The sequence below is a fragment of the Emydura macquarii genome, unplaced genomic scaffold, assembly GCF_026122565.2.
Source record: "Emydura macquarii macquarii isolate MOO-44397 ecotype Brisbane River unplaced genomic scaffold, CSIRO-AGI_Emac_v2 contig_1043, whole genome shotgun sequence".
Taxonomy (NCBI): domain Eukaryota; kingdom Metazoa; phylum Chordata; order Testudines; family Chelidae; genus Emydura; species Emydura macquarii.
The window spans coordinates 13,970,797-13,997,395 of NW_027131180.1; the positions used below are offsets into that span (position 1 = coordinate 13,970,797).

General features: G+C 39.4%; 1 protein-coding gene across 1 annotated transcript; it reads right to left on the minus strand.

Moving 5' to 3' along the window:
* Positions 1-1,878: 1,878 nt before the first annotated feature.
* NDP (norrin cystine knot growth factor NDP) lies at positions 1,879-24,500 on the minus strand. The gene is made up of 3 exons (XM_067545313.1): positions 24,296-24,500; positions 10,939-11,294; positions 1,879-3,092 (listed from the first exon to the last, which is right to left on the minus strand). The coding sequence occupies exons 2-3, from the start codon at positions 11,110-11,112 to the stop codon at positions 2,865-2,867; spliced, it is 402 nt and encodes a 133-aa protein (XP_067401414.1). The 5' UTR covers positions 11,113-11,294; positions 24,296-24,500; the 3' UTR covers positions 1,879-2,864.
* Between the last annotated feature and the right edge of the window lie 2,099 nt (positions 24,501-26,599).

Sequence of the window (26,599 nt, forward strand, 5' to 3'; positions counted from 1 at the left end):
TTTCAATATGGTATTTGTCAATCCTGTCCTGTCTAGCGTGAGACATTGGCTATTGTACAGTAAACGCTCCAAGCAGCAGATTCTCCACCTGTGTAAATTGTCATAGCTCTACTGACTTCAATGGAGGTATTACAGTTTACACCAAATGAAGATCTGCCCTTCAATGTCAGGTGGCAGGGGAAAGGGGAGATACACTGAACACCAGCAGTTGCCCTTAAAATGTTTCCAATACCTTTGATAAATAAATAGCATGACTTCAGCACGTGCAGAATTCTCTATACTAAATACAGAGATACTTTGTATATTTTGAGATAATATAATGTAGTTATCAAAGGTGAAACTGAAAATGTATTAGCATGATAATGTTAGATTTTTAATGGTTCAGATAATTGGGGGGGGGGGGGGATTTTCTATATAATGAATAGGGGGGACATGATCCTGTCTTGGATAATGAAGAGTTTTAGATAATGAAGGTTGACTCGTAATAAAAAGGGAACACAAAAATGTTCTTTTGGGAGGGGCTTATGTAGTTAAGCAATAATGCTCAGTACACACTCCTGTCTGTCAGGTTCAAACCATTCATACGATATGAAAAGAATCACAGTCAGAATGAAATAATGAATCATGTCCAATGATCTCATTGTGGTTCTTCAGTCCTGGTGCTAGCATTTGACTATGAGCTATGTAGCTTATAACAATCTGATTCACTCTTCATCCACACCTCCAAGAGTTCTTATTTAAAACTGGCCAGCAATGATAAAATACTCTCTAGCAAACCAGTGCTATCCTTTTCAATCTATACCATCTGTCTATTACTAATCTCTATATGTGTCTGTGTTCATTTCACCCCAATAGTTTTTTACTTTTACTGAATTATATCCTGCTCCAGAATTCAGCCTGCCACTTTATTCTACGTCCCACTGTGCTCATGGGGAGGTAATGGCCAAGGATTTTGGCTCTGTCTGGTCAACCACAGTAATGCATATGTAAGCCATGGAACTGCTCGCTTCCAAACTTCAGGTCACTTAATCTATTTCTTTACATTAGAGAGAGAATTATTCCCCCAGAGACCTTGGAGACTCCTTGAGCATGCTCAATGGAGTCCCTGTGATGTAACTGTCATGAGCCTGGTTGCTATATATGGCCATTGCTCAAGACAGATTAGATGGCATTCAACAAATGGGCTGCATGCTGGAGTTGTCTACCCATGCCCGCTCCCAACCTTTGCCCCTCCCATTCACCATTGTGCAATGATGTCCAGATTACTGCTGGTGTAACTATTGGACTGTAGCCATATCCCACGTAGGTGTCAATGAGGGTTTGAAGCTAGACTCAGTCTGGCATTATGAGCCATGGAAGAGGCTTCTGTGAGCTCTCTATTTCTTTGGTTTTGACTTTGCTACATGGAACAGCTGTTTAGGTAGATCTGGATGCAGGGAAGAGATTCTGTAGCAAGTTGACTCTCCTACTGAATATATTGCCATTAAAAGGAGCCAAGATCCATATAAATATATGTTGTTTCCATGTTGTGGAAGGCTATGGATATTTTTTGTTCATCTGAACCTTCCCAAAATGAAATGTGCAAGAGTAGGGCCAGCTTTAACTACAAATTAAGTAGTTGTAGCTTGTGGATACTGCTTTTTTGAAAATTTGCATGCCATGTTAGCTCTGTAACTCATGGACTAGACCTATGTCTTTCTACAGCAGTGGTTCTAGAGGGGAAAGCAATTTGTGGTTTGATCCTCCTCTTGCAGAGAAGCAACATGATCCAGTAAATTGTACACAACTGGGATTCAGGCTCTGGATTTATTATAGGCAGGTCAGTTAACTTCCCTGTGCCTAAGATTCCTTGTCTTTTAAAACAGGGATAGTGATACTTGCTCACTTTGGATGAAATACTTTGAGATCTATGGATAAAAACAATTCCTACATATTGTTATTATTCTGGCAGCTCTGGGATCTATTCCTCATAAGGCCAGCTCTGTTTAAGAAGAGACTCTGTTGAAGAGGATCTGTTTTTAAATTGTAAGCCAGTGATTAGTTTCTAGTTTTTAATTAGTGCATTTTGTGACAGATACAGTCTGGCTGTAATGATAACCCCCGGGATGTTAGAGGAGAAAGAATGAACTGCATGATCTTTTTCTTTCTAAACGTCATTCAGATTCAGCCACTAAGCTGTGATGCAATCCACTACAAATAATCATTTCAACTGTCTAGGGCTGGACAATTCCCATGCTACACTCGATATCCAGTTCACTTTTCAATTATTTATTTGTAATTTCAGCTAAACCACAGTTAAAATTGTCCAGCGCTTGTCTTCTAGATCAAGTAACATATATCCCTTACCCTCTATACAGTTCATTTTGAAGGCCAATATAACTAAGAGAGCGAGAATAAAATGATACAATAAGCATTCATATGCAGGAATTGAGCCATCCTGCTTCCAAATGTCGACTCGTCTAGAATACAGTATCTCCATCATACTACACCCGTTGTTCTCGCTGTGTGTCTCTATTGTTCAATGGCAGAAAAAATAAAACTCCCATCAGTCCTTATTCAGAGCAGAAGAAAGACTGAGCCTGAAAAAATACACCCCTCCCCATATCACTTCCAGGGGGGAAAAAAGGTTCCCGTCTCCAAGGTTTTGTCTTCAGCACAGACAAGCAGAATGATGTCTTTGTTTTCACAATCAGCACAATCCAGGGCCCCAGTGTCTTACATTTTCTAACTCTCAGATCCAACCCAGCATGATTAGTCCTGGTAGTGGGAATGGTGCACTGGTGAGCTCTCCTTGGCTAGGGTTGCTTTCTGGGAGCCCTTTCACACAGCCGTGTGCCCCTCTCCTCATTGCAATGGGTGTCCCTCTAGGAGTTGCACTCTTCACAATGGCAGGAGAGGATGTAGCGGTAGGTAGCAGTGAGCCTCATACCACCTGAGCAACGCAACCTCATTGCTTTCAGCTTGGAGGTCTGAGGCCGGCAGCAATGGCAGGTCGAACGGAATGGTTGTTTTAGGACTGTGCTGAAAGAGACCATCGGCTCAGAGCGTGATATCTGACTGCAGCGTCCCTCACAGCGAGCCAGCAGCACCATCTGTAAGATGGAATAGAGAAGGGTTAGGAAACATACCTCTCCATCTGTGCCAGTGTGTGGCCAAGGAACACAGACGCGTCGTCCATTCAAATGTGATTGAAATAATTGAAGTGTCTCAGCGTTAACTGGCAAACAGATGGTAGTGGCCCTTGACTATCTAGTATGATGCACAGCAGTAATAATGGACTGTGATCAGTCCAGGTTGCTCAATGTTAAGTTGTATTTTATGTACAGTAGTTTAGAAGAGATGTATAGATGAGGGAGAGCTCCATCAGTATCCATGAGTTCTAGACATCATCATCAGCTGGGGATTTGGGGCCTGGTTTTCAGAAAGCCAAGGTTTGCATTTGAAACACAGTTGCATGCCTGCTTTGCATGTGCAATTACTGCAACTGCATCTTGACCTGACCTCTCTGAAAATCAAGTCCTGTAAACATAACTGACCAATCTGGTTGAGACTCTTGCTTGGCTAATATGTAGCATATTTCTAGTTAATAAAACAGGCGATCACCAGAGCTGGATTTTGAGGCCTGTGAATCCCAGAAATGCATCCCCTAGAAATATAAAGGACAATCTCAACTTTCTTATTTTTAAAGTAAGTTTCTAGACATTTTCTTTGCAAAGATCACTTTGAAGAGGTAAGTCAGTATAATCTAATGAAGATATAATGTAATAAAAATATAAAACAATATAAACTCTTTGCTGGGTTTGAAAGCTTATCGCTGAGTTTTCCTAACAATATTAAAGGCCCACTGGTCTTTCTCTTCTTCCATTGAATGAACTGTGAATAGACAAAGATATGTTACAGACCTGGAAAGAACTAAAGAGCTTCCATGGTGACTACCCATTTATTTCCCTTCCAAATAATCTGCTGTCCAGCTGTGGAGAAGAGTAGAAACTGTGTTAGGCCCTGTCTAAAGGACAAAAAAAAAGGTGCTTTTTAAAATCATGTTAGCTAACTTGAGTTAAGGGATATTTCAAACCACTGTAGTTAGCAGCTTGTGTAGATAGTCAGTATTTAACATTTTTAAAGCTACAACTGGCCAACCAGCATGATTTTACAGATGGCAATCACTATGCCTTCATGAGGTGTTTCAAACTAGATCAGCTAACTTTAGTTAGTCAAGACAGAATCATAGATTCCAAGGCCAGAACGGACCATTGTGATCATCTAGTCTGACGCTCTGTACAACACAAGCCATAGAACTTTCCCAAAATAATTCTCAGAGCACATCTTTTAGAAAATCATCCAATCTTGATTTAAAAATTGTCAGTGATGGAGAATCCACCACAACACTTGGCAAATTGTTCCCGTGGTTATTTACCCTCACTTTTAAAAACTGATGCTTTATTTCCCATCTGAATTTGTCTAGTTCCAACTTCCAGCCACTGGATTGTGTTATACTTTTCTTTGCTAGACTGAAGCGCCTTCTGTTATCAAATTTCTGTTTCCCATGTAGGTACTTATAGATGGTGATAAAATCACTCCCTAACATTCTCTTTTATATAAAATATATTGAGATCCCTGAGTCTGTCACTATAAGGCATGTTTTCCAATCCTTTATTCATTCTTCTTTTTCTGAACCGTCTCCAATTTAAATTTTAAGTTTAATTTTTTCTTCAGAATCCTGAGAAGGCCTGTTTGCACCACTATGTCTCTTATCATATATCAAGAATTCTTTTTCAAAGACTAATAGAAAAGCATTTCAACTGAAATGTTACATGATACATCGTGGGACACATTACCATGTGGTGAAGAATACCTGTAATGGATGGTGTTTTTAGCACTTACACACTTATACTTAGCACTGTTTATACATTTTTGACACCATTGTCCTAAAAAATGAATCTTTAATCTCACCTATCACGGCCTAAACCTGCAGGTGTCACCAGATGCAGCAGAAAACAATGGGACTGGGGAAAGGAACTGAGGACAGGATAAAGATTACACAACATAACTGTAAAGCAGAATTTTTTGATGTGCCTACAAGAAATCTATTCAGAACTGACACTAACACTAGTTCTTCCACACACAAAAACCTATGCAATGTTTTGCAGTGAAACTGCATTGTAATTGTTTAATTAGCCTAGTACACTTAACATAATGATTTTAAAACAAAGCATCACATTCTTTGCAGATTATATCATTGCAAAATTTTGCTGAGGTATCAATGGAAAGTTAGGCTTCCAAGCGCATGGTCATTTTTAAAACTATGTCAAGTGTTTTTTCCTTACAGCCCCTATGTATAGATTACAGTGTACATTTTAAGAGTGGCACTGCATCATGGGAATCATAAATTTTTTAGGAAAAAATGTAGTCAGAATTCACACTTAGATGGCCTTTTTGATGATTTAGATGACGCTTGGATTAACCTGAGATCCTCAACACAACTTAACCTCCTCCTCATCAATCCCAAACAGCACCAGTATATTTTGGCAGGTATGCAAATGAGCTGGAAATAGCATGTACTTTAAAAACTTTGCTTCCCATTTAATCAATTGCAGCAGCTGTTTATTGCATTGTATACGATAGTGCAATAAAGATTATAGCCTAAATAATTAGTAATGATATGATGGCATAGCACAGTGATAGAGTAAGGTTTTGATAGTAGAAATGCGTGGGTATTTTATAACCTGATATCCATGTCTGAGTTCTCCTTCTCCCCCACAAAACCATGTACATGTCACATTGTAATACTATTCCCGGAAGTGCAGCACTGCTTTCCTAATACAATACAGGAATGATGGGGAGGCTCATGATTGCCCCTGTGTACTGATATTAGATCAGCTAAGCAAAAACCACACCCTAACTTAAAGTCAGAAGTATTCAACTATTCTGAAGATTGGGTGCAAGGGGAGAAAGTAGTTCTTATAACAGGTGCAGAGGTAATAAAAAGTGGCTCAAAGCTTTTCCCTAATTCAAACCATATCCTCTTGGGAATTCAAGCTTTTATTAGTGGTAGCATTTCTCATTTTCACATTTCCTGTGATTGGCTGGGCCTAGAAGTCGACATGCTGAAATATGTGTCCTTATTTTATATCTTGTAGTACTTCTGGCCTGGCATCGAACTGGAATTACTGCAAATCTCATGGGATCTCTTGCAACTACCACTATTATCTTAAAATATATACTAAAAACACTTCTTACAGTCACTTGACGCACTCATTTGGCACATCTGGAAAGAGTGCCATATGACAGTCAGTATTGTAATTCAGGAGGAACTGATTCAAGAGGTGTTGGTGATTCGGTGCCTTAGGAACCAATGAGTCTTGGTAGGATGGTAGGATGAAAGTTAAGATTGGTTAAGGAATTCAATTCATTATGAGCTAAAAAACAAAAGTTTAGCTTTTGGTCAAAAAAGAACATTGTCTTTTAGGGTTGAATTACCTTCTAGTTTTGCTTCTTGCTGTCTCTTCTACATACTGTATAGTATATTACTTATGTTAGCTTCTCAGCTCTGGAGGCCTATGTTCAACATTGGGTTGATGTCACAAATGAATGGTATTTGATCAACCAAATTGTATTCAATGGACATATTAAATGTCACAGAAACACCTTCCAAGTGGACACAATTGGCAGCCTCTAAGGGGATGACAAAGCACTTGATATATTTTAGGACATAATCCTGCATTAGTCCCGCATGGACAGAAAAACCTAATAAGGATTTTCCATCTCTAATTTTGATGATTGTATGATACAGTAGCAGGGGTAACACAGATCAGGAAACAAACACATTAGCAGAACTGTGTAGAAAAGTGGGTGTGCAGTGGAACAAACCCATCACTGGAAAAAGGACACAAATCTATGGTTGAAATAGATGATCAATCTGTGTTATACAAAGAAACAATACAGGGGGTAATAAAACACACACACACATACACAAAAACACAAAGCTAATCCAACAGAAACTCAGTGTTTCTACACTATATATAAAAAATATACCTTTATATCTCAAACTAATATTTTATCAGAACATATTTTAACATAGTCAGGGGCCAATCTGCATAAGGGAATCTAATATTGTGCTAGTAGTCTATGATAGCTCCAGAAAAGAATCTGAAGAAGTCACCCTTACAGCAGCAATGTCCTGGATCCACAAGTTCTTAACAAAACAAGCTGGTTGAAAAAGAGTTTCATAGGAAATTTTCAATTTTTTCCCATTTTGCAAGGTTTGAAATAGACCCATTTTCTAGTTTATGTGAAATTTCCACAAGATTTTATAGATATTTTTAAATTAAAATGTTTAACAAAACCATTTTCAAAATTGTTATGGAATTTAACAATTTCAAACAAAATTTTGATTTAAAAAAAAAGATTAAAATGTCATGGAAGCTTTTTGCAAAATGAAAAATATTCAAAGATGTCAACAATTGTTCCACAAGAAGTTCCATTTTTGAAAAGAGTCATTTTTCATCAGAAAACCTTTTTATGCCAAATATTCCTCCAACTCTATTAATAATTAAATAATAAATCTATTAATAAGGCCAGAAGAAAGCAGCACCACACCATCCCAACATCCATAAATGCATAACCCAATTAAAAGCTCTATTTAAAAAGACTAGTATCCTTAAGGCAGTGGGTCCCCAAACTGTGGGGTGCGCCATCTCTAGTGGGGCGTAGAGGAACATTTGGGGGGGGCGCGAAGCAGGGCGTGGGCCAGCCCCCATGGGGGGGGCAGGGAGGGAGCACCACCCAGCTCTGCTCCACCACCACCCCAGCTCCAGCCAAAATTATTCATAGAATCATAGAAGATGAGGGTTGGAAGGGACCTCAGGAGGTCATCTAGTCCAACCCCCTGCTCAAAGCAGGACCAACCCCAAGTAAATCAGTATAGTCACTTCACACTGGCTTTTCTCTGCCACCAGGAAGACTAGACATTTTTGTTTTTAAGCAAAAGCAGAGATTCTCATGCAGTCTCTTGACTCCAGAATTCGGGGATTAAGAAAAACATCAAATAGTGCAAGAAAAAACTGCAAAAGTTGACAACGCTGGGAAACTCAGACATTCCAATCCAGGATGCCCACAGGGTAAGGGCATAGCAGAGAGAGACACCCAAGCAATAATATAATGAATCTGTTGGCTCCTTACCGGCAATTGTGTTAGTCCCCAGTGGGCTCCAAAATCCCTGCAGCACAGGAAAGGGAAGTACTGCCAGAGGGCACATGGCTCAGGAGGGAACTAGAGGCTGGGGATGAGCAGGAGCAGTAGGCAGAAGCAACAGCCTAGGAGCTGGCTGTGGAGAGAAGGCCTAGGCATCTTAGGTGCTGAAGGGCTGACAGCCTGGCTGGAAAGAACCAGTAGAAGCTGTGGCTGTTGGATAGGGGATGTGGGGACAGGCCTGAATGAAACTGCTGGAGCTGATGAAAGGACTAGACTCTGTCCGGGGGATCTGCAGTATGTGATTGCCTCCAGGAGAGGGATGGCCTGATCTGAATATCTCTGGCACTAGACCTGAGGAGACCTACATTTATATTCCTGCACTGAATTAGGCTGAGTTGCGACCTGTTGTGTTTATCGCCTTTTGCTTGTAACCAGAAGCAATATGCCTAGGGGAATTGCACTTTGTATTTCTGGCAGCCCTAATAAAGCAACCCATTGTTATTCATTAGCACCTGTGGGTGTTTAGGGGAACTCACTCAGGGGAGAGCTTGAAGGGCACCTACACAGTGCTGGCTTTAATTGTTCTCTTTTGTTGCTCTGGAAGCTGAGTAGGTCATTCCATCAGCCAATAGAGCTAGGTGAAATTTTCTGGACAAAATTTTTGCCAAAAAATGCAAATTTGGGTCAACCTAAACATTTTGTGAATATGTATGGAATTTGCTAACTTGTTTCCATAGACAAACAAACAAAAATTCTGAAAAGAAATTAAACACTGACATTTTCAAAAAGATCTTTCAGTTATTTTATTCAAAACAAGTTTTTGTTTTGAATTTTATTTTTTTAAATAAGGTTTTAAAAGCCTCAAAAACACAACGAAACATTTCTTTTGACAGTTATTCCGCCCGCTTCATACCCCACCCCACACCCCGTCCCTGATTTTTTGGTTCAGTCAGTGAATCACAAAAAAATCAGTGATTCACACAGCTCTAATGGCCAGACCAGGGGGTCCCCAAACTGTGGCCTGTGGGCCGCATCTGGCCTGCCAACACATTTTGACCGGCCTGCTGAGTCCACTCCCCCCCTCCCGGCCCCGCTACTCCCCAACCCCTCTTCCACCTGACGTGGGCCTAGCGTCCTGGCCAAGAGGAGCCACTCCCAGCCCCAAGCAGCATCGCGCGGCGGCCACTCTCCCCTCCCGGCCCTGCCTCTTCCCACAGCCCCTCTCCTACCTGATGTGGGCCCAGCGCCCTGGCCAGGACGAGCAGCTCCAGCCCACCATAAGAGCAAGACTGAGTGATGTGGCCCTGGCAGCTGAAAGTTTGGGGACCCCTGGGACAGACCATTGACCACATGTTTGAATGCGCAAGGGGTTACCTTTTTCAACAGAAATTAGGAGAGGAAGAAAGGGATCAGTAATGATTCTCTCACTCTGTCTTTCTTCTTTCCTGCCTTATAATTCAGGAAAGAAGCAAATGTAGCCTATATACAAAAGCTAATGTAACACTTTGGCTCAAAGTTTTCAAGCCTGACATTTCAAATGAAAGACAGAAACATGAGAAAATGCAAAATATCCTAACCCAAAAATAGTGATCCCTCTGAAATTCTGCAGAAAAGCAAAATTGAGGGATGCAAAAATTATTAGAAACGAAATAGTAAAAAATTTTGAGCAAAGTCTTTCAGTCTTTTGAGCAAATTACTTTTCTATAGCTTAATTCTTTACCTCAGGCATAGTCAATCAAAGTGCATGTCTTTATTCGATCCATGTTAACCAAGATTGGCCCAAACCAAAACTGGAGTACAGTTTATAGGAAGAGTGGACTGTGATGATCTGACCTTCACAGCTAGGCCCCTCTCTGTAATAGGCTGCTGTGCCAAAAGCCTGAGCAGTGTTAGCTAGTGATCAGAGCACTGGACTTGGATTTAGGAGACCTGGATTCTCTTCCTGGCTCTGTTAGCAGCCTGCTATGTGACCTTAGGCAAGTCACGTCGCCTCTTTGTGCCTCAGTTTCCCCATCTGTAAAATGGAGATAATGATGCTGACCTTCCCGGTAAAGCACTTTGATATCTACTAATGAAATTTGCTGGTACAGCCCCAACGTCACATACTCTGGGACAATTCAACTCTGGATGTGAATTCTGTGGCTCAGGTACCTCTCTACATATCACCATTTCTTCTAATCTGTTCTGAATCAAATCATAGAATCATAGAAGATTAGAGTTGGAAGGGACCTCAGGAGGTCATCTAATCCAACCCCTTGCTCAAAGCAGGACTAACCTCAGTTAAATCATCCCAGCCAGGGCTTTGTCAAGCCACAGCTTAAAAACTTCTAAAGATGGAGATTCCACCACCTCTCTAGGTAACCCATTCCAGTGCTTCACCACCCTCCTAGTGAACATTTTTTTCCTAATATCCAACCTAGACCAAATATTCACTCCGAGTGACAAGCCTAAACACTGAGGTAGAAAGTTGACAGGTGATCTGAGATTCCAACCTTAGGAGCATTGTACAAACAGCTCAGCTTCAGTCTTGCTCCTTTTAAAGTTAATCTGATAACTATTGTGCACGAGTTCACATACTAAGCTGTTGAGAAAGCACAAAACTTCTGATCTAAGCATTCAGCTTCTTGAGCTAAGATTTTTTTGGTACTAATATTTCACATCAGAATAATAATAATTATTAGTTTGTTTCAGAAATATTCTTGATAACGAAGTCCTGGTATCAGGGATTTTCTTATTGGTACTTACCTTTGAGCTACACTTGTACAATGGATGACTGATGGAATCAACATAATGATGCCTCATACAGCGACCTGGGTCCGAGTCAATCATGAACGAACTGTCTGTTTTACTGTCTGTGTCTCCCATTATTGCCAGAAGGGAGAGCATGGAAATCGAAGCGGCTAGTACATGATTTCCCATTGCTGAAGAACTTCTCAATAATAACAGCAGAGGGAGGTAGAGTATTAAAAAAACTCTAAAGATTGGGACCCCGTTCCTTTCAAGGAAGGTGAAAAACTTTGTTTAAGTCTCTTGGTTGTCATTGTTCTTTTTAAGTTGGAGTTTTGCTGAGGTTGTAATCCATCAAAGAATCTTCTACGTGGCTGGAACAGAAATGACATAAATTACAGTCCTGACCGCCCAAAAAAATCCTAAATATAAAAACAGACATAAATAAGGCTCACAGGATTTCTGTTAGCCAAAATACACTCACTGAGTGAACATCATTGCCACTGTAGGTATAGTATATGAGATTATAGAAGAGAAGGTCAAGACCTTGTTACTTGAATCACTGTTTTGCCATTTTAATAATGGTGATATTAACTTTCATTATCACAAATGCTGCAATGCCAATGCTTTTTACTTTATAATATCTCCTGTGGGTTCACTTCAATACTGATGATTTGTAACACAGCTGATTTCTGGAAATTAAAGGACATGTCTTCACTTAAAATACTGACGGGCATATTTCAAGGGACTAAAATAAGCTATCTTCTGCATTAAAGATGGAAATCCCTGGCTCAGGTAACATGTGAAAATGAGTTTGGTGCTGTCAGCCCAGTCCATCATACATTTTGGAACAACTGACAGTCTCTACTCAAGAGAGGCCTGTGACTGGAATGGAAGGGGTATTACAGGTCAAAGCTGAGGTACATTAGCAGTGTGTTCTATGATTATGTCTACATTGCAATTAAAAACCCAGAGCTGGCCCGTGACAGTTAACTCGGACTCACAGGGCTCAGGCTAAAGGGCTGTTTAATTGAGAGTCCCAGAGCCCCAACTCCAGCCCAAGCCTGAACATCTACAACACAATTAAACAGGCCTTCGCCCAAGCCAGCACAGGTTTTTAATTGCAATGTAGACATACCCTGTAGGGAAGTTTGCAGAGTACCTACCCACTTCTCTGGTTCTGGTTAGCGCTCTTAGACTTTCACTTTCACGAGTACCAACTTCACTGCCCAGAAAGGTTTAAAATTGTTGACGTGCTTGCTCACCAGGTAGAACTTCCTGGGTTTCACTCTCTTCCCCCATTAATTGAGGAATAAGATCTGAAAAATACACTAAATTGTATAACTACCAAGTACAGCCCAGCTATGCATTGGGAATACATATCTGCAAACGAAGTCACACAGATAGCCACATTGTCATCTGGATTTCTGATGCATGTTGGAAAATGGGAGAAATCCCCTGGACAACAGAACACAGAACAACCATCAAAACTGCTTGGAGTGCCCTTCTTACATGGTAAGTATGACAATTCCCTAAAACGTCTTCATCACAACCCCTTGAAAGGTCTATTATGAAGCCAATAGTCTTCAGATGGTCATTCCATTTTATATATACTACAGATATAACCTGATGAAGCTGTAAATTATGGGACTAAAGATAACTTTAGAAAGCAAAGGAAGCTGTTAAGTAGCAATTAAAATAGATGGACTTTCTAAACAGATATAGTTGACATGTGATGAAAAAAATATTTCTCTCAAAGCTCGTTGCCTGTTTGATAATGTAACGTGTGTTTTTATCGCCTTTCTGCTTTGCTGGCAATTTTGTTAAAAAGATTGCTACTTATCTCCAATGTGAAATAAAATTGAAAGGCATCAGAACTGAAGAACTCAGTTTGCGTATAGTCTTAGAGCTTGATCTTACACTTTTGTAAAGAAAGGCGAGTGCATAGCAGTGGTAAGCTGTTCCAGAGTTTTTACAAGTTTGGAGCCAATATTCTTTAGGATAAATCTTGACACATGAAGTCTCTACCTGCAAAGAAATGTAATTCTAAAATGTGAAAAATATTAGTCAAGCTATTCCTGTATTATATGTAAGAAAAATGCTTTTTTGCTTTAAGAACAGCATTCACTTGCTGATAAAGAAAAAGAAAAAGAACTTTAATGTAAACTTGTATATGTTACAGACACCAACTCCTTCCCTTGCCTTGAGATATTTTCCAAGCAAATGTTTTTCAGCTGAAGAGAACTGACATTGAAAAGAGGTATTGTACAAGCAAAGCAAAAACTTTAAAAACCTAAAGTCTTTAGGAACTCAGATCCATTTGTGAACAGTCCTACTGATGTCAATTAATCATTTTTCCAGAATTTAGCAAGAGATAATAGAAATCCAAGAAATTGGAGCTAATTCCGCCATAGAATAGGAGTATGTCATTGTTTTTAATGAAGGTGATCCTTGAGAATTACTTATCACAAAGAATAGGACACCCAGTCTTTCACTCTACCTCTTAGCTCCCCCTACTTACCTAACATAACCAAGCTGGCCAAAATATTGTTCTTGGCAAAGTCTCTCTCCAGCATAATTAACTAGTATTACCACCCAGAAATTCCCTCCACCCAAATAAATTTGCTTCTAACCCACTTGCATCTCCAGTAAATATATGCCCAGAAGGCCTCAATTTCCATCATATGTGTTCCAACACATTTCCCACCTACAAGCTGCCTTCCATATTTTCAAATAGCTTTTCACTGAGAGTGATATGACCTCTGCAGTTATTAGAGATAGCTAGGATCCAAAGTCCTGACTTGATTTTTAAGGCTTATCTCCCTGGTTTTTAAGAGATGATTGGCAGATGACACACAGACTAAGTAGGGAAACACGACTCATGTAAGCCAGTGTCATGGAAAGTTATAGGCTAGAAAAATGGGAAGAGCTGGAAAGGAGAAAATCTGTTAATAAAAGTCTGAATCTCTCTCCACATTGTCCAAACAGACATCATTTTCCCGTAACTGAAGTCTCCTGTAATCGCCGCTATGTATGAATCAGGATCTTCCTATGTCCAAATTTAGCAGTCTGATAGAACAGTTCCCCTTCCCCCATCTTTTTGGAACCCCTGGATATTTATCTGTCTTGGGAAAGGGATAGGCAGGGGATAGGAGGAAGAGGCCTACCCACCTTTGCACCAACATAGCACAGAATCCATGCAAAACGGTAATATAGCTCTCAGGTTGTATTAATACAGCTCTAATAGGGTGGTAAGAGGGGAGCAACTAGCTTAGGGAATCCTGGAGACACAGCTCCAACGGAACAAGAAGGGAGAATTAAAAAAAAAAATCATCCTACAGAGAGATCTTAGATATAAACATGGCTTACATTTTTGGAAAACTGTTCAATTGTGTATAGACATAGTAGAAAGCTAAATTTGTACCAATAGGTACCGTGATTGCACACAGAGTCACCATAATTGCATGTGCAAATAACTTCTTATATAGCTATGTAATTACATATGCATTTTTCTACCATTATATTACAGCCATTTAGAAGACGGAATTTGTGTCCCATGGCACATTTCACTGTTTAGAAATGTTTCTCTTCCAAATCAGAATGGGAAATCAAAATGTCAAAAACATTCAGAAGACAAAAAATTCTGTGCAGTTTCAGTTTGGAAACATGGAAACAAAATGATTCAACATATGGAAATGACATTTTTCATTTCAAACTGATATTCCAACATGGCATTTTTCATTTTAAATCCACATTTCAAAATTTAAAAAAGTTGATTTATTTTGAAATGTCAACTCAAAACAGAATTCTATGTGTCGATTTGCCTGATCAGAAAAATCAGGGGCTATTGTTTGTCAAAAATCAACACTCTCACGTGGAAAATTTCTATTTCAATGAAGCCACTGTTTTCAATGGAGAAAAATTTTCACGCAAAAAATTTCAACCAGTTCTAAATCTAAGTTACTCCCAGGGCTCCATTGACCCCTGCAGCGGCCCAGGATCAACAAGGTGAAAAGGTGGGAGCGTGAAAAGTTGGCTTAACCACTCTGAGCTACAAGTCTTTAAGAGGTGCAGCACAAAATGTCACCTTTTATGAACAGATGAAATGAGCTATATGAAATAACATCATATTCAGATAGGAATTTGTGATGAGGTTATATTTTAATTTGGATGTATGTAGAAGTACATATTTTAAAAAACAAACTAAAGCTGTGAACTCCTACCTGAAAAATAATTTTTAATGGAGCAGCCAAAAGCACTTCTCAATAAAGACTAGTTCCCTGCCAAATTTAAATTCTCTACTTATAGTATATAGGAATATGGTGGTATTCCTTTAAAGAGTTTGTGAGCCTTCGAGTGGAATTTAGTGTGTTCTATGTTTTAGAAGCTGGCAGAATGCAGCCAGAGGAGCAGTTTTATATATATTGAGGCCTTGCGTGTTGGATATATTTAGTAAACACAGTTATTTGGATCCCATCATGCTCATGTTGTGCTTTCATTTTGTGTTTGTTGTTTATACAGCAAAAGAGGAGACACCACGCAGAGTCATGTCAACACTACAGCTGTACAGAAACAAAAAGTGTCAGAACAGTTTGGTTATTAGATAAAGAATGTAGTTTTCTCTGTACTTATAGTCAGAAATGCTGAAGTGATTTTGGTCAGACTTTTTTTTTAAAATGACTTTCAGACAACTTTATCAAGCCTGGAAAAGCTTAGGCCAAAAAGATTAAAGTTTTGGAAAGTTATAAACTCCTCAAATCTGGGTGAGAATGGAACTGTTTATGCACCCTAAACTCTGTGTTGCTTCCTGCCATAATTATTTCAGAGAGAGATGCCAGTTAAATATGTATTATCAAGCTGCATCATAATTCATTCTTTTAGGATGAAATTCTTAATTCCCATGCAAAGAGCAACTAAATGGGTTTGGGGCTGGAGGGAGAGTGAAATTATACAGAAGGATAGACTCCCCTTCCACCCAGCAGCAGGGCTTGAGATAACTATACCTCTTTCTACAACCACTGTTACAGTCAATAAACCCCCAGTAGAGGCATGGCCCATTGAACCCCCATAAACTGGATTTGTGGGTAGTGAATCTATGCATCTGATAGACTTATAGATGTCTCTTCACAACTCTCCACTCCAACCTACCCTGTATGCTCCCACAGTGAGCTACCAGGGACTCAGCTTTGTGATGAGCTGCAGAGTCCCCATGTGCAGCATCTCCACAGCCTTACTCCCACCACTGTTCTGCTCCACTTGGCCCTTCCATCCCTGTGAGGGGGTAGCAGCAGCAGAATTTCACCCTTACCAGGTTTATTCTTTCAGTAGTTATTCACTTAAAGTGGGAGTCATGGTATACGTGTGCTGGCAGGAATATGTATTTATATTTTAAAATATTGTGCCCAGCCCTGCTCTCAGTTAAATTAATAGCAAAACACCCATTGACTTCAATGAACCCAGAGAGTTTCTTCTAGTTCTGGAAATAGATGATGCTGTCTTTCCATTTATTTATTTTTGCATTTCAAATTTGTATACCCTGCCAGAGTCTGTACAATCAGGGATGTGAACCTATCAGTGCATTCAAGACCCCTGACCTGTGTTGTAGTCAAATTTTAAAATGTCTGGTGAGGTCACCATAAATCAGGTGTGCTACATTCAGCACTCAGCAGATTTCCATTCACAATGTAAATAGTCTTTTTTCCCCTACGTGAAATGGTGCAAAGACCAAATTAAACATTTGAGGCCAGATCCTTGCTGGTGTAAATCGGCATTTCTTTGTTGATGTCATGTGGCCTATAGTCATGTACACCAGCGGAGAACCTGGCCTGACATTGACACATAATAATCCAGGGTAAATTTTGGTTTGGAATCTTGGACCCATTGAAGTCAATGGGGGTTTTGCCATTTATTGCAATGGAGCTAGGATTTCACCTATTGTAAACAACATTTCAATCAGACTGGGGACCAACTGCCTAGGCAGCAGTTTGGCAGAAAAGGATGTGAGGTTTACAGTGGACAAGAAGCTGGAGATGAGTCAACAGTGTGCCCTTGTTGCTAAGAAGGCTAACCACAAGTTGGGCTGCATTAGTAGGAGCTTTGCCAGCAGATCGAGGGAAGTGATTATTCCCTTCAATTCAGCAGTGGTAAGGCCACATTTGGAGTAGAGTGTCCAGATTTGGGCTCCCCACTACAACAAGGATGTGGACAAATTGGAGAAAGTCCAACAGAGGGCAACAAAAATGATTAGGAGGCTGAAGCACGTGACTTATGAGGAGAGGCTGAGGGAACTAGGCTTGTTTAGTCTGCAAAAGAGAAGAATGGGGGGGGGGGGATTTGATAGCAGCCTTTAACTACCTGAAAAGGGGTTCCAGGGAGGATGGAGCTAGGCTGTTCTCAGTGGCAGTAGACAACAGAATTAGGAGCAACGGTCTCAAGTTGCAATGGGGAAGGTCTAGGTTGGATATTAGGAAAAACATTTTCACTAGCAGGGTGGTGAAGCACTGGAATGGGTTACCCAGGGAGGCAGTGGAATCTCCATCCTTAGAGGTTTTTAAGCCTGGCTTGACAAATCCCTGGCTGGGATGATTTAGTTGGGGTTGGTCCTGCTTTGAGCAGGGGTTGGACTAGATGACCTCCTGAGGTCCCTTCCAACCCTCATCTTCTATGTTTCTATAATACTCAGTGGCTCAAAAGCCAAATTAGCGATCAACATTGCCCAAAAGAGCACATATATATAAAATTCTCACAGCAAAATGACTGACCAAGTATTATTATTTTATCAACTACAATTGGTTAATAAAATAGTAAAAGCATCCTGATTGGTTAGTCACTTAGATTGGTTAATAATTAAATCACGCAGTGTTTTAATATCATGTGCTCTAAAGAGCCACAAGAGACATATTGAAGAGCCACTTGCAGCTCTCGAGCCTCAATCTGAGTATTAAATCCCTGATTTAAACAATGCACATTTGTTTAGACTGTCCAAATATGAAGGGCGTGCCTGCTGATTTCTGCCCACTCTGCCCTCTGTGATTACCACTGCTCCAGTTTTACTAAATAGATTTCATTTTCACCTGTAGCCTGCTTTTCAACACTCCGACCATGATTTTTTTTTTAAATATATTGAAGTTGGTGGGCCTGATTCTCATGTGTGCTAAGTCCATTTGACAATTGACACTGGACTAGCAGTGTAAAGGGGTCTTATGTTCAGTATAAATAATTTATTCCCATTTTAAGGCTCTGTAGAGTGAAATGGCCTTAGTGTAAATAAGAATCAGGTCCCGCATATTAAGTATCAGCAACTGTAGAAAACCAGGCTATACATATTTTAAAACTTTTAGAAGTCCCCGGCTTTGGAGGGATGAAAATGTTAGACACATTACAGCCTTTTGAGCACCGTGATTTTTGAACGTCCACCTCCATACCTTTAGGAATATAGTGAGGACACCGAGAGCCTCAGTCTCCATTCTCTTATACAGTTTGAGTTCAGTACCATGAGCAGAAAACCAATGTAATGGACTAGTGAAAAAGGCACAGAGGCTCAAGAGGGAAAAGACCACTGCTTTAACAGCCAGTGCACAGAAAATAATAGCTTGAAAGAACAAATAAAGACAGGAGAAACGGAAATGGGTTGAAGGAAGGCACTTAAATCTCTGGATCTTCTGGCAAAGGAAAATCCTCTAGGCAGTATCATATTTTCCATCCTACCAAACAGCAAATGTAGAATATTAGCCTTTAAAAAATGGGAAGAGATGATGGATTCTAATGCTGAGGATTCAAAAACTTCAGATGTTATGACAATAATTGAAAAAAACTCACAAATTTTATTTTCTGATTCAAGGCTTATCTGATATTCTAATATTGCAGAACCAAATATCAATGCCTACAACTGGACTAGAAACAGGAATGGCACTGCCATATTATACTTAGAGGAGTGAGAAAAAATGGAATAGTATTTGCAGCAAATATAAGACAAAGCCCCCATGCTGCAAACACACGTACAAGTAACTGTGCGCATGCGAGTTCTGCCATTGAGTTTAACCATACTACTCACCAAAGGCAAAGTATATGTGTCCACAGGATTGGGGCCAAGTGAATGAAGTGGGGAAAGCTAATGCGAATAACTCTGGAGTCAGTAGCGTATCATTCTTTTTATGTTTGCAGGAATATTGCCCACCCTTTAGCTGCTGTGGGAAACAGATACAGTCCTTTGTGACTGCAGTCTTGAAATGGCGACCAGAAGTGGGTACTATTGGCTGGCACGCTGCCAGTGGACAGAGCCAGACAGAAATGTAGAAAGGTTTTTAATATACTCCCAAAGAAAACCATCGGTGGACAAAAGAGGGGTTGTATTTTTACCCTTTCCCTTCATGCTGCCAGGAGTCTTTAAATAGATCCCCTAGTGGCTCATAGACAATAACTCACGTTAGAGCCGAAGAGCTGGTAGAGCTTTGTGGGGAAGCCTCAGGCAAGTGCTAATTTGGATGGAGATGCACTAAACTTGTATTCTTTCACTATTCTAATTTGAATGTCAGGCAGTTTAGTAAAGAGTCATCCAGTTCCTACAATTAGGAACAGGAATGGGAAGAATACATTTTCACACCTTTCAGTACAGAGGAAAGGAACAGTGTCATTTATGGGTGGAGCCCAGTACAGCGGACTGATTTTTTTTAATAGGGAATTCTAGCCCCACACCGAATACACTTCTTCATAATACGTCATACAGGTGTCTGCTCTCCTAGTGAAAACACTCACATACAAACTTTTAATTGGGGTGTAGTTTCTATAAGTGCCTCTATTTTAGTCTAACAACCCAATGTAATGTAATGTACAATGCCCTAGCACAATGGTGTCCTGGTCCGTGAGCAGGGCTCCTAGGTGCTATGGTAATACAACAAATAAATAATAGTAATAATAATGGTATGTAAAAATATTGTTGACTGAGTTAAAAGTTGCCCTGAAGTCTGGCGCTGCTTCAGGGCATTAGCACATGTGTCCAGTATATTTTGGAGTGTTACAAAGAGGCGAGTATTTCAGATTCTATGTTATTTAGTAGGCTAGATGCCTACTAAGATCTGAATTTATTTATAGGTTCCGAGAGACCTTCAGTTATTAGCAGCCATCAGAAACACCTTCTTTTCTGTCCTATCCCTAACATACTTGGGTCCAAATCCTGTGCTCCTTTATACTCTCAGTCCTTATTCAGGAAAAATTCACATTGGTGTCCATAAGAGTTTGACCAAGTGAATAAAATACTGATTAAGGACCTTAGGATTTGCCCCATGATAGCAATTCATGCACTGTAATAAGAGGACCCGCTAGTTCCCACTCAATTTGAGCCCCAATGCTATGACAGTGACACGAGTATCACTGTCATGGTATGTTTAACCTTTGCCAAACCAGACATGGAGCTTTAACTCCAATCCTAAACTCACATGTCTTAAAGGGCAGTATAACCCACACCACCTCTACATCACCACTCTAACATGGTTTACAGCTTAGTTATAATATGCAGGCATATCTTATCAGCAGAAACCTTAACAATGATTGATGTAAAGAAAAGTTACTAGAATAGCAGTGATCGTGTGGAAATCCTTGTAGCTGTTTCCTTTATATCAGCTGGTCTAAGTACTCTGCAGACAAATGGTGTGATACCAGAAGAAAGACTACATTGCCTACAATAAAAGGGGATTCCAGTCAGATATACCACACAATGAAAATCCAGTAAATAGGATGAGAGCTGATGGTGTTTAGATGTGGCAGTGCCAGTGCTACCCAAATTCTATTTGAATTAGATTATGTGAAAAAAGAAGGAATATATAGACTACCAGCTGCTCAAAGGCTTACTACAACCTTGCTTTTATTGTTCTGCTAAGTTAGAGATGGGGCATCAGAGGGATTCCAAACATACCATTACTGAGAAATTTTAATATGTTCCACACTGACACATATAAAAAGGAAATAACAGCTGATCATAGTCAGAGCAGGCAACAGCATCTCTCAGCATGCATGTACAGAATTGTGGTAAATTAGGGTGAGTTGGTCATCTGCAGAGAGACGTGAATGAGCTAATCTGATTGCGTCAAACTTGTATCCAGGAATTAATATGAGCTACAATGCAATAAGCGTCCAGTGGAAAAGTCAGACAATAGTAAACAAAATAACAAAGGGCACCGAGAAGATGAATTGGGCACTGCTATTCACTCTCGCATGATCCAAGAACATGGGGACATTCAATGAAATTGAAAGGCAGCACATTTAAAACTGTTGAAAAGGAAACAAACATACAAACAACATACAATCAGCCTGTGGAACTCACGTCCCCACAGTATCACTGAAGCCAAGAGCTAAGAAGGATTCCAGAATGTATGGGACATTAATATGGATAACGTGAGCATCCAGCATTACAATAATAAAGATTTTTAAAGCATTTTTAGAAGGATTACAAACCCTTACAAAATCCTCATGCTTCAGGGCATAAACCAACCTTTAGGAAGAAACTTTCCCTGTGGGCAGGTTACGACATAGCTGCCGTCTATGGAGTTGTTGGTATCTTTCTTTGAAGTAGCTGGCTCTAGCCACTGTGAGAGACAGAATACCCAAAAAGGTGGGGCAGTGATCCAATCCAGCATGGCTGTTCCTATGTTCCTAAAACTAAGAGTGCCAATTATCTCCTGAAAATGGCCAAAATGCAAGGTATTAGAGGCACGGGGAGTTTCAATTAAATTACATTTTTAAAATATATTTTTTTAAATCGACTATAACATTTGTAAAAATAAATGGCCTGGTAGCTTAACACCAGCTTATGGCAGAGACATCCACGTTCAGGAACAACCTCAAGTGTCTCACGTCTTAGTTCTTTTGAGAGCAGGTGAGGTGATGGTGTTGGACCTCAGGGGATACAATGAATGAAGTTGACTACGTGAGCTCTTCTTGTTGAAGGATCCATTGAGCGGCACTGATGTTGTCCTCAGTGAAGGTGCCTCACATCCCTCCCACCTACCGGAACGGAGTTGCAATCCCACCAATCAAAGGAAGAGGCATGGATAAACTGGCGATTTCATTGACCCCAAGACACATCTGAACATACCTCGGTTAGACCGACTGCTCCTGTGCCGATTACCCATGCTTAGATGGCTGAATGAACTACAACTATAAACAGTCCTGGATGTAGTGAGTGGTGATCTTGCTGAATTCTAAGATATGGCACTGGTAAGGAATGACCTGAGTAATGATCTCGTAAAAGAGTGGCACAGTAGCTGGCTGAAATCCATAGTTAACTGGCTTACTAATAATAAAAGTCCATTTGCACTGTTTAAACTTGCAGCAACAAAATCTATTTAATTCCTTTTATGTTTTAAAACCAGATTATCTGAAAGATACTTAATCAGATATTTATACTGGAAATAAGATTTCATTATTCCAGCCAGAGTATGTCAATGTATATGTCATATGAGCCAGTTTGTGAAACTCTGATTCAAGCTGGTATGCAGTTACTCCCAAAAGTAGTTTCACTGAAATCTGTGAACCCATTCATGTGCGTAGCTGCTCATTAGCATGAGTCAGAGTCTCACAATCTGGGCAGAAGCGAGTATTACTAGCAATAAAAAAAAGATCCTGTGAAAACAAGTTGTTCTTATAAGGACAAATAACAGAACTGTATCTATTATACCCCTATCTCTAGTGACCCTAACAGGCATCTGGGTTGGTTCTAATAGGAAATCATTACATGATGTAGCACTGGTATGAATTTAATTTATACTTACTGTTCTTCTAATTTCTCACTTTAAATGTGCTCTTTAGTTTCAGCACACACTGTCCCTTCCACGCACCCATTAGGACAGGTTGCATTGTGAAGTTACCACAAATTGCTTATAACACTTGGCAGTCATATGACTCTTTTCATCTTCAAAAAGCAGGACAAATATTAACAAATTAACCCTCTCAACACCTCAGTGAGGTATGTACAGTGAGGATGTACTATTTTGCCTTTTTTATAGATCAGGAAATTGAGGTAGAGTTTCAGAACTAACATTAGAATTTTGGTCCCAGGGCTGATGTCTCTCTCAGAAATGAATATTCACCCCATGTAAACATTTTTCTCAGCCCAAGTTTTCTTTCCAGGGCTGCTTCATCAATTCTAGATACTTTTCTTAATATAATTAAAGTGAAAAGGGGATTACACATTTTCAACTGTCCATCCCTGTTATTGTGATTATTGCTATTTTATCCATTGATTTCAACCTTCTTGTGAATATTGCACTCATCTGAATCTCAGCAGCTACATGGGACTTTAGTCTTGGATAAAGTCCAATTAGAACTTGATTAATTACAATGAACTCCAGTTATACTGTGCTTTGATAGATTATCATTCGGTTCACAGTCATTTTCTTCTTTTGTCCCAAGCACACAGAAAACAGTTAAGTTCATGCATGCCTGTTACAGTGACACTCCTCTTAAAGAGAAATTTTACCCTGCAAAAAAATGATTTCAGGGTATTGAAAGATCCTTCATACCTCCTGGAAGGCATTTTGAGGTCTGGGAGATTGTCACTGGAAGCAGTGCCCTGCCTGAGCATCCTCCTGTTTGATCTACTGAACACACAACCACATTGCACTATTTGTTGTGCTGTAGGGGTGAGCTGACTACTAAATATACCCCTCTGTGCTACAGCCAAGACAAACACTGTGGATTTCCTTGTAGCTTTTAGCCAATCAAAGACATACATTAAATCCATCCTAATCCATAACCAGTGCTGTGCAATCTATGGTAAAGCTTCCCAGAAGTTTGGCTGAATAATAATGTGCAAATTAAAAGTGCCCCTGCAAAGCATGACACACAAAGCTAGAAATAAATATTGCCTATTGTTTCAAATTATTCTAAGCACTCCAGCAGATGACTGGCAAGAGAGCAGCATATATAAGTAGTAATAAAAGTAAACAGTTCAGTATTGAACTAGCAGACTTGCCTGTGTCCATAGAGCTCTATTGTAATGGGACAAAGACGGTGTTGGAGATACTATCGTTCTTTCTATGAATTCAGGATGGAATCCAGTGCCCCCTTCCTCCCAGATTCATACAGATGAGGATCAATGCAAAGTTACAAAAAGAAATGTAGTTGACCATTTTATTCAGAACCACAGTACACTGCCTATTTGTTTTCCAGTGATTTCACATAGGCATTCACAGACAGACATGTAATTAAGGAAATAATAAGAAGATGATGTAGGTAGTGGGACAGAAGTCATTTTTAAATGAATACATTTTACTTTAAACATAGCATTTGAAGAACATGTTTGTCAGATAAATAAATTAAATGCTCAGTTTAAGTACATGTAACACCCAAAATATGAGTAAGCTCTTATTTGTGTGCTTACCTTTGGAAAATGTGCTGCTCCTTCCTTCCCTCACACTTTTCTGAGAGCTAAAGAGAGGTCCTGTTACTTCCAAATGCTTTTGTTCTTCTGTCCCTCTGTCACATGGCTTGCCTTTTATATTTGCAACACACAAAAGTTAGGGCTGTTGTTTAAGCAAGAGAGAGGGAGCGAGAGAGGGAGAGAGAATGTCAAATGGAAAAGTGCCATTGCAGTCATATATCAATCAGGCTAGCGGCAGCAGCAGCTCACTGGCAAATGGGAATTCCACAGAAATGTGAAGCTCTTGTTATCTGAGAAATCACTAAACACCACCAGCCAAGCTTGCCTCTGCAGGGACTTCTTGTGGAGAGGCAGGAAACAGAAGTAAATGCACTTTTTTCATTTAAATTCAAGAGTTATCTTGTTGTGGCATAAGAGGGAGTGAAGTAAATGTCCTGAATTCTGTTCCCCTCCTACATAAATGTAGCTGAGATAATACAATGAATAAGAAAAGTGAAGCTGAGCAAATAATTTGCAATAAATAATTTGACAACTTTATCCTCTGTTTGTGCTTGGAAAATATCCACAAGACGATTGAATTTCCTTGGATTTATTCATTATTCTTTCTTTTTTTTTTTTTTTTTGACAAATAGTTTTTGGAATTTTTTAGTCTTTTTTACCACAATTGGTCAGATAAGCCACATGCTATTTTTTCTCTTCTCCGATTGGATGTGCAGGCAAGCATTTCTAACATAAATACATGTGTGCACCAATCTAAAATTCAGTTTCTGCAAATAATCTTCCATTCAACTCTGAAATCTGCTCTCAGTGAGTCCTGAAATGCTTGTATAAATACCACCAGCATTGCCAATGTGAATTTATTTAAAATTGCGAACAAATATTTGCAATTTTTTTATTTTCCATTATTCACCCTTTTCTGAAGACTGTAACCTTTTTAAAATGGTGATTCTTCAATCTATTTTGTTTAGACATTTGGTCTGAGACATACATAACATAATCATTCATTCCCTGAGAGACTGAAGACAGATCCAAACCACTGAAAAATGACACAAATAACACGTGCATCATAAATTTGCTGGTTACACTCATTTCAGTAACTGTGAAAATCATTGTCTTACCTCCCCTAAGGTAAATTATATGTTTCATTCTATTGCCACAGAACATTAGATTCCCCATTATTAGTCCTTAGACATTACAGAAGTACAACAGTGCACAAGTAACAACAAAACTATCTTGCTAATTAAAAATAAATGGATAACCTTGGCTGTGGTTCCAGAGCAGATTTAGCCATTCACAAGATGTACCTGATCAGAAGCACTGACCACAAGATGGATGGAGTCCTGAGTGTTTAAACACTAAAGGAAAGTTGGGATTTGATGGATGTTGTAATTAGCTAAATGTCTTATGCAGTATAAGATCAAAGAACAGATGGAAATTGTTCTATTTTTAAGGCATAATCTAAAAGGAGAATGGCTTGTATAAGAGTAAGCATCATGGCAACAATAAATACAATCTTTGGCTTGATTTTCCATGAAGTCAGATTTGGCTGGAGGTTAAACAAGTTGGCCACTTTAGCTTTAGATCCTCAGAATTTGAGTTTCAGCCAGCTTTTTATTTCTCTTATTAAATGTTTAATTTATTACTTTCTCTGCATCAGCCCATCATTTCTCTCAGCTGTCTTCATGACATTTAACATGTGGGAACAAACTCTGTGACTCCCTGTCACCAATACAGTTGCTTTGATCACCTCAGTATGGGAAGATATATGTGTTTTATCTTACATACATACATATCAACACACACTCTAGAACCTCTATCTAGAGCACCTTTCATTTCATCGGAGTGCTGATACTACAGTGATGCTCTGGTACCTCAATTAACCTGACTAGAAGAGACTACATCCTTTTTTAAACCTGCCATTTTTATTTAAAGTAGCCCTTACAAACTTATAAAAAACTAAATGGATGCAAAGATTTTGTTTTTATGTTTTCAGCTCTTTAATACAAAGATAGGTTTCTTCAATTTTCCAGTGGAAAGAAAGTGGTACAAGTGTCCATGCTCTGGTTTCTTGTACAAAGAAATTGCAATACAGAAGATGAGAGTCTATTTAAATATTATATGAATGAAACCTTTCAAGAGACATCAGCTTTCATGTCCACAATCATTACTGAAAACAACTTTTCCTAGATTATTTATTGATGCTATCTTGGTATGGAATCTTCATGTATATTACAGCGGAGCCTATATATGTTGATTGATAGTTGTCTGTAAAGTGCCATGCACTCTTATGTTGCTGAGTAAATA

Bases quoted from the DNA above. Each gene is read 5' to 3' on its own strand.
- NDP (XM_067545313.1), bottom strand. From the start codon at position 11,112: ATGGGAAATCATGTACTAGCCGCTTCGATTTCCATGCTCTCCCTTCTG. The intron at 3,093-10,938 runs GTAAGTACCAAT...TCCATCTTACAG, and splicing joins TGTACAAGTGTAGCTCAAAG to ATGGTGCTGCTGGCTCGCTG.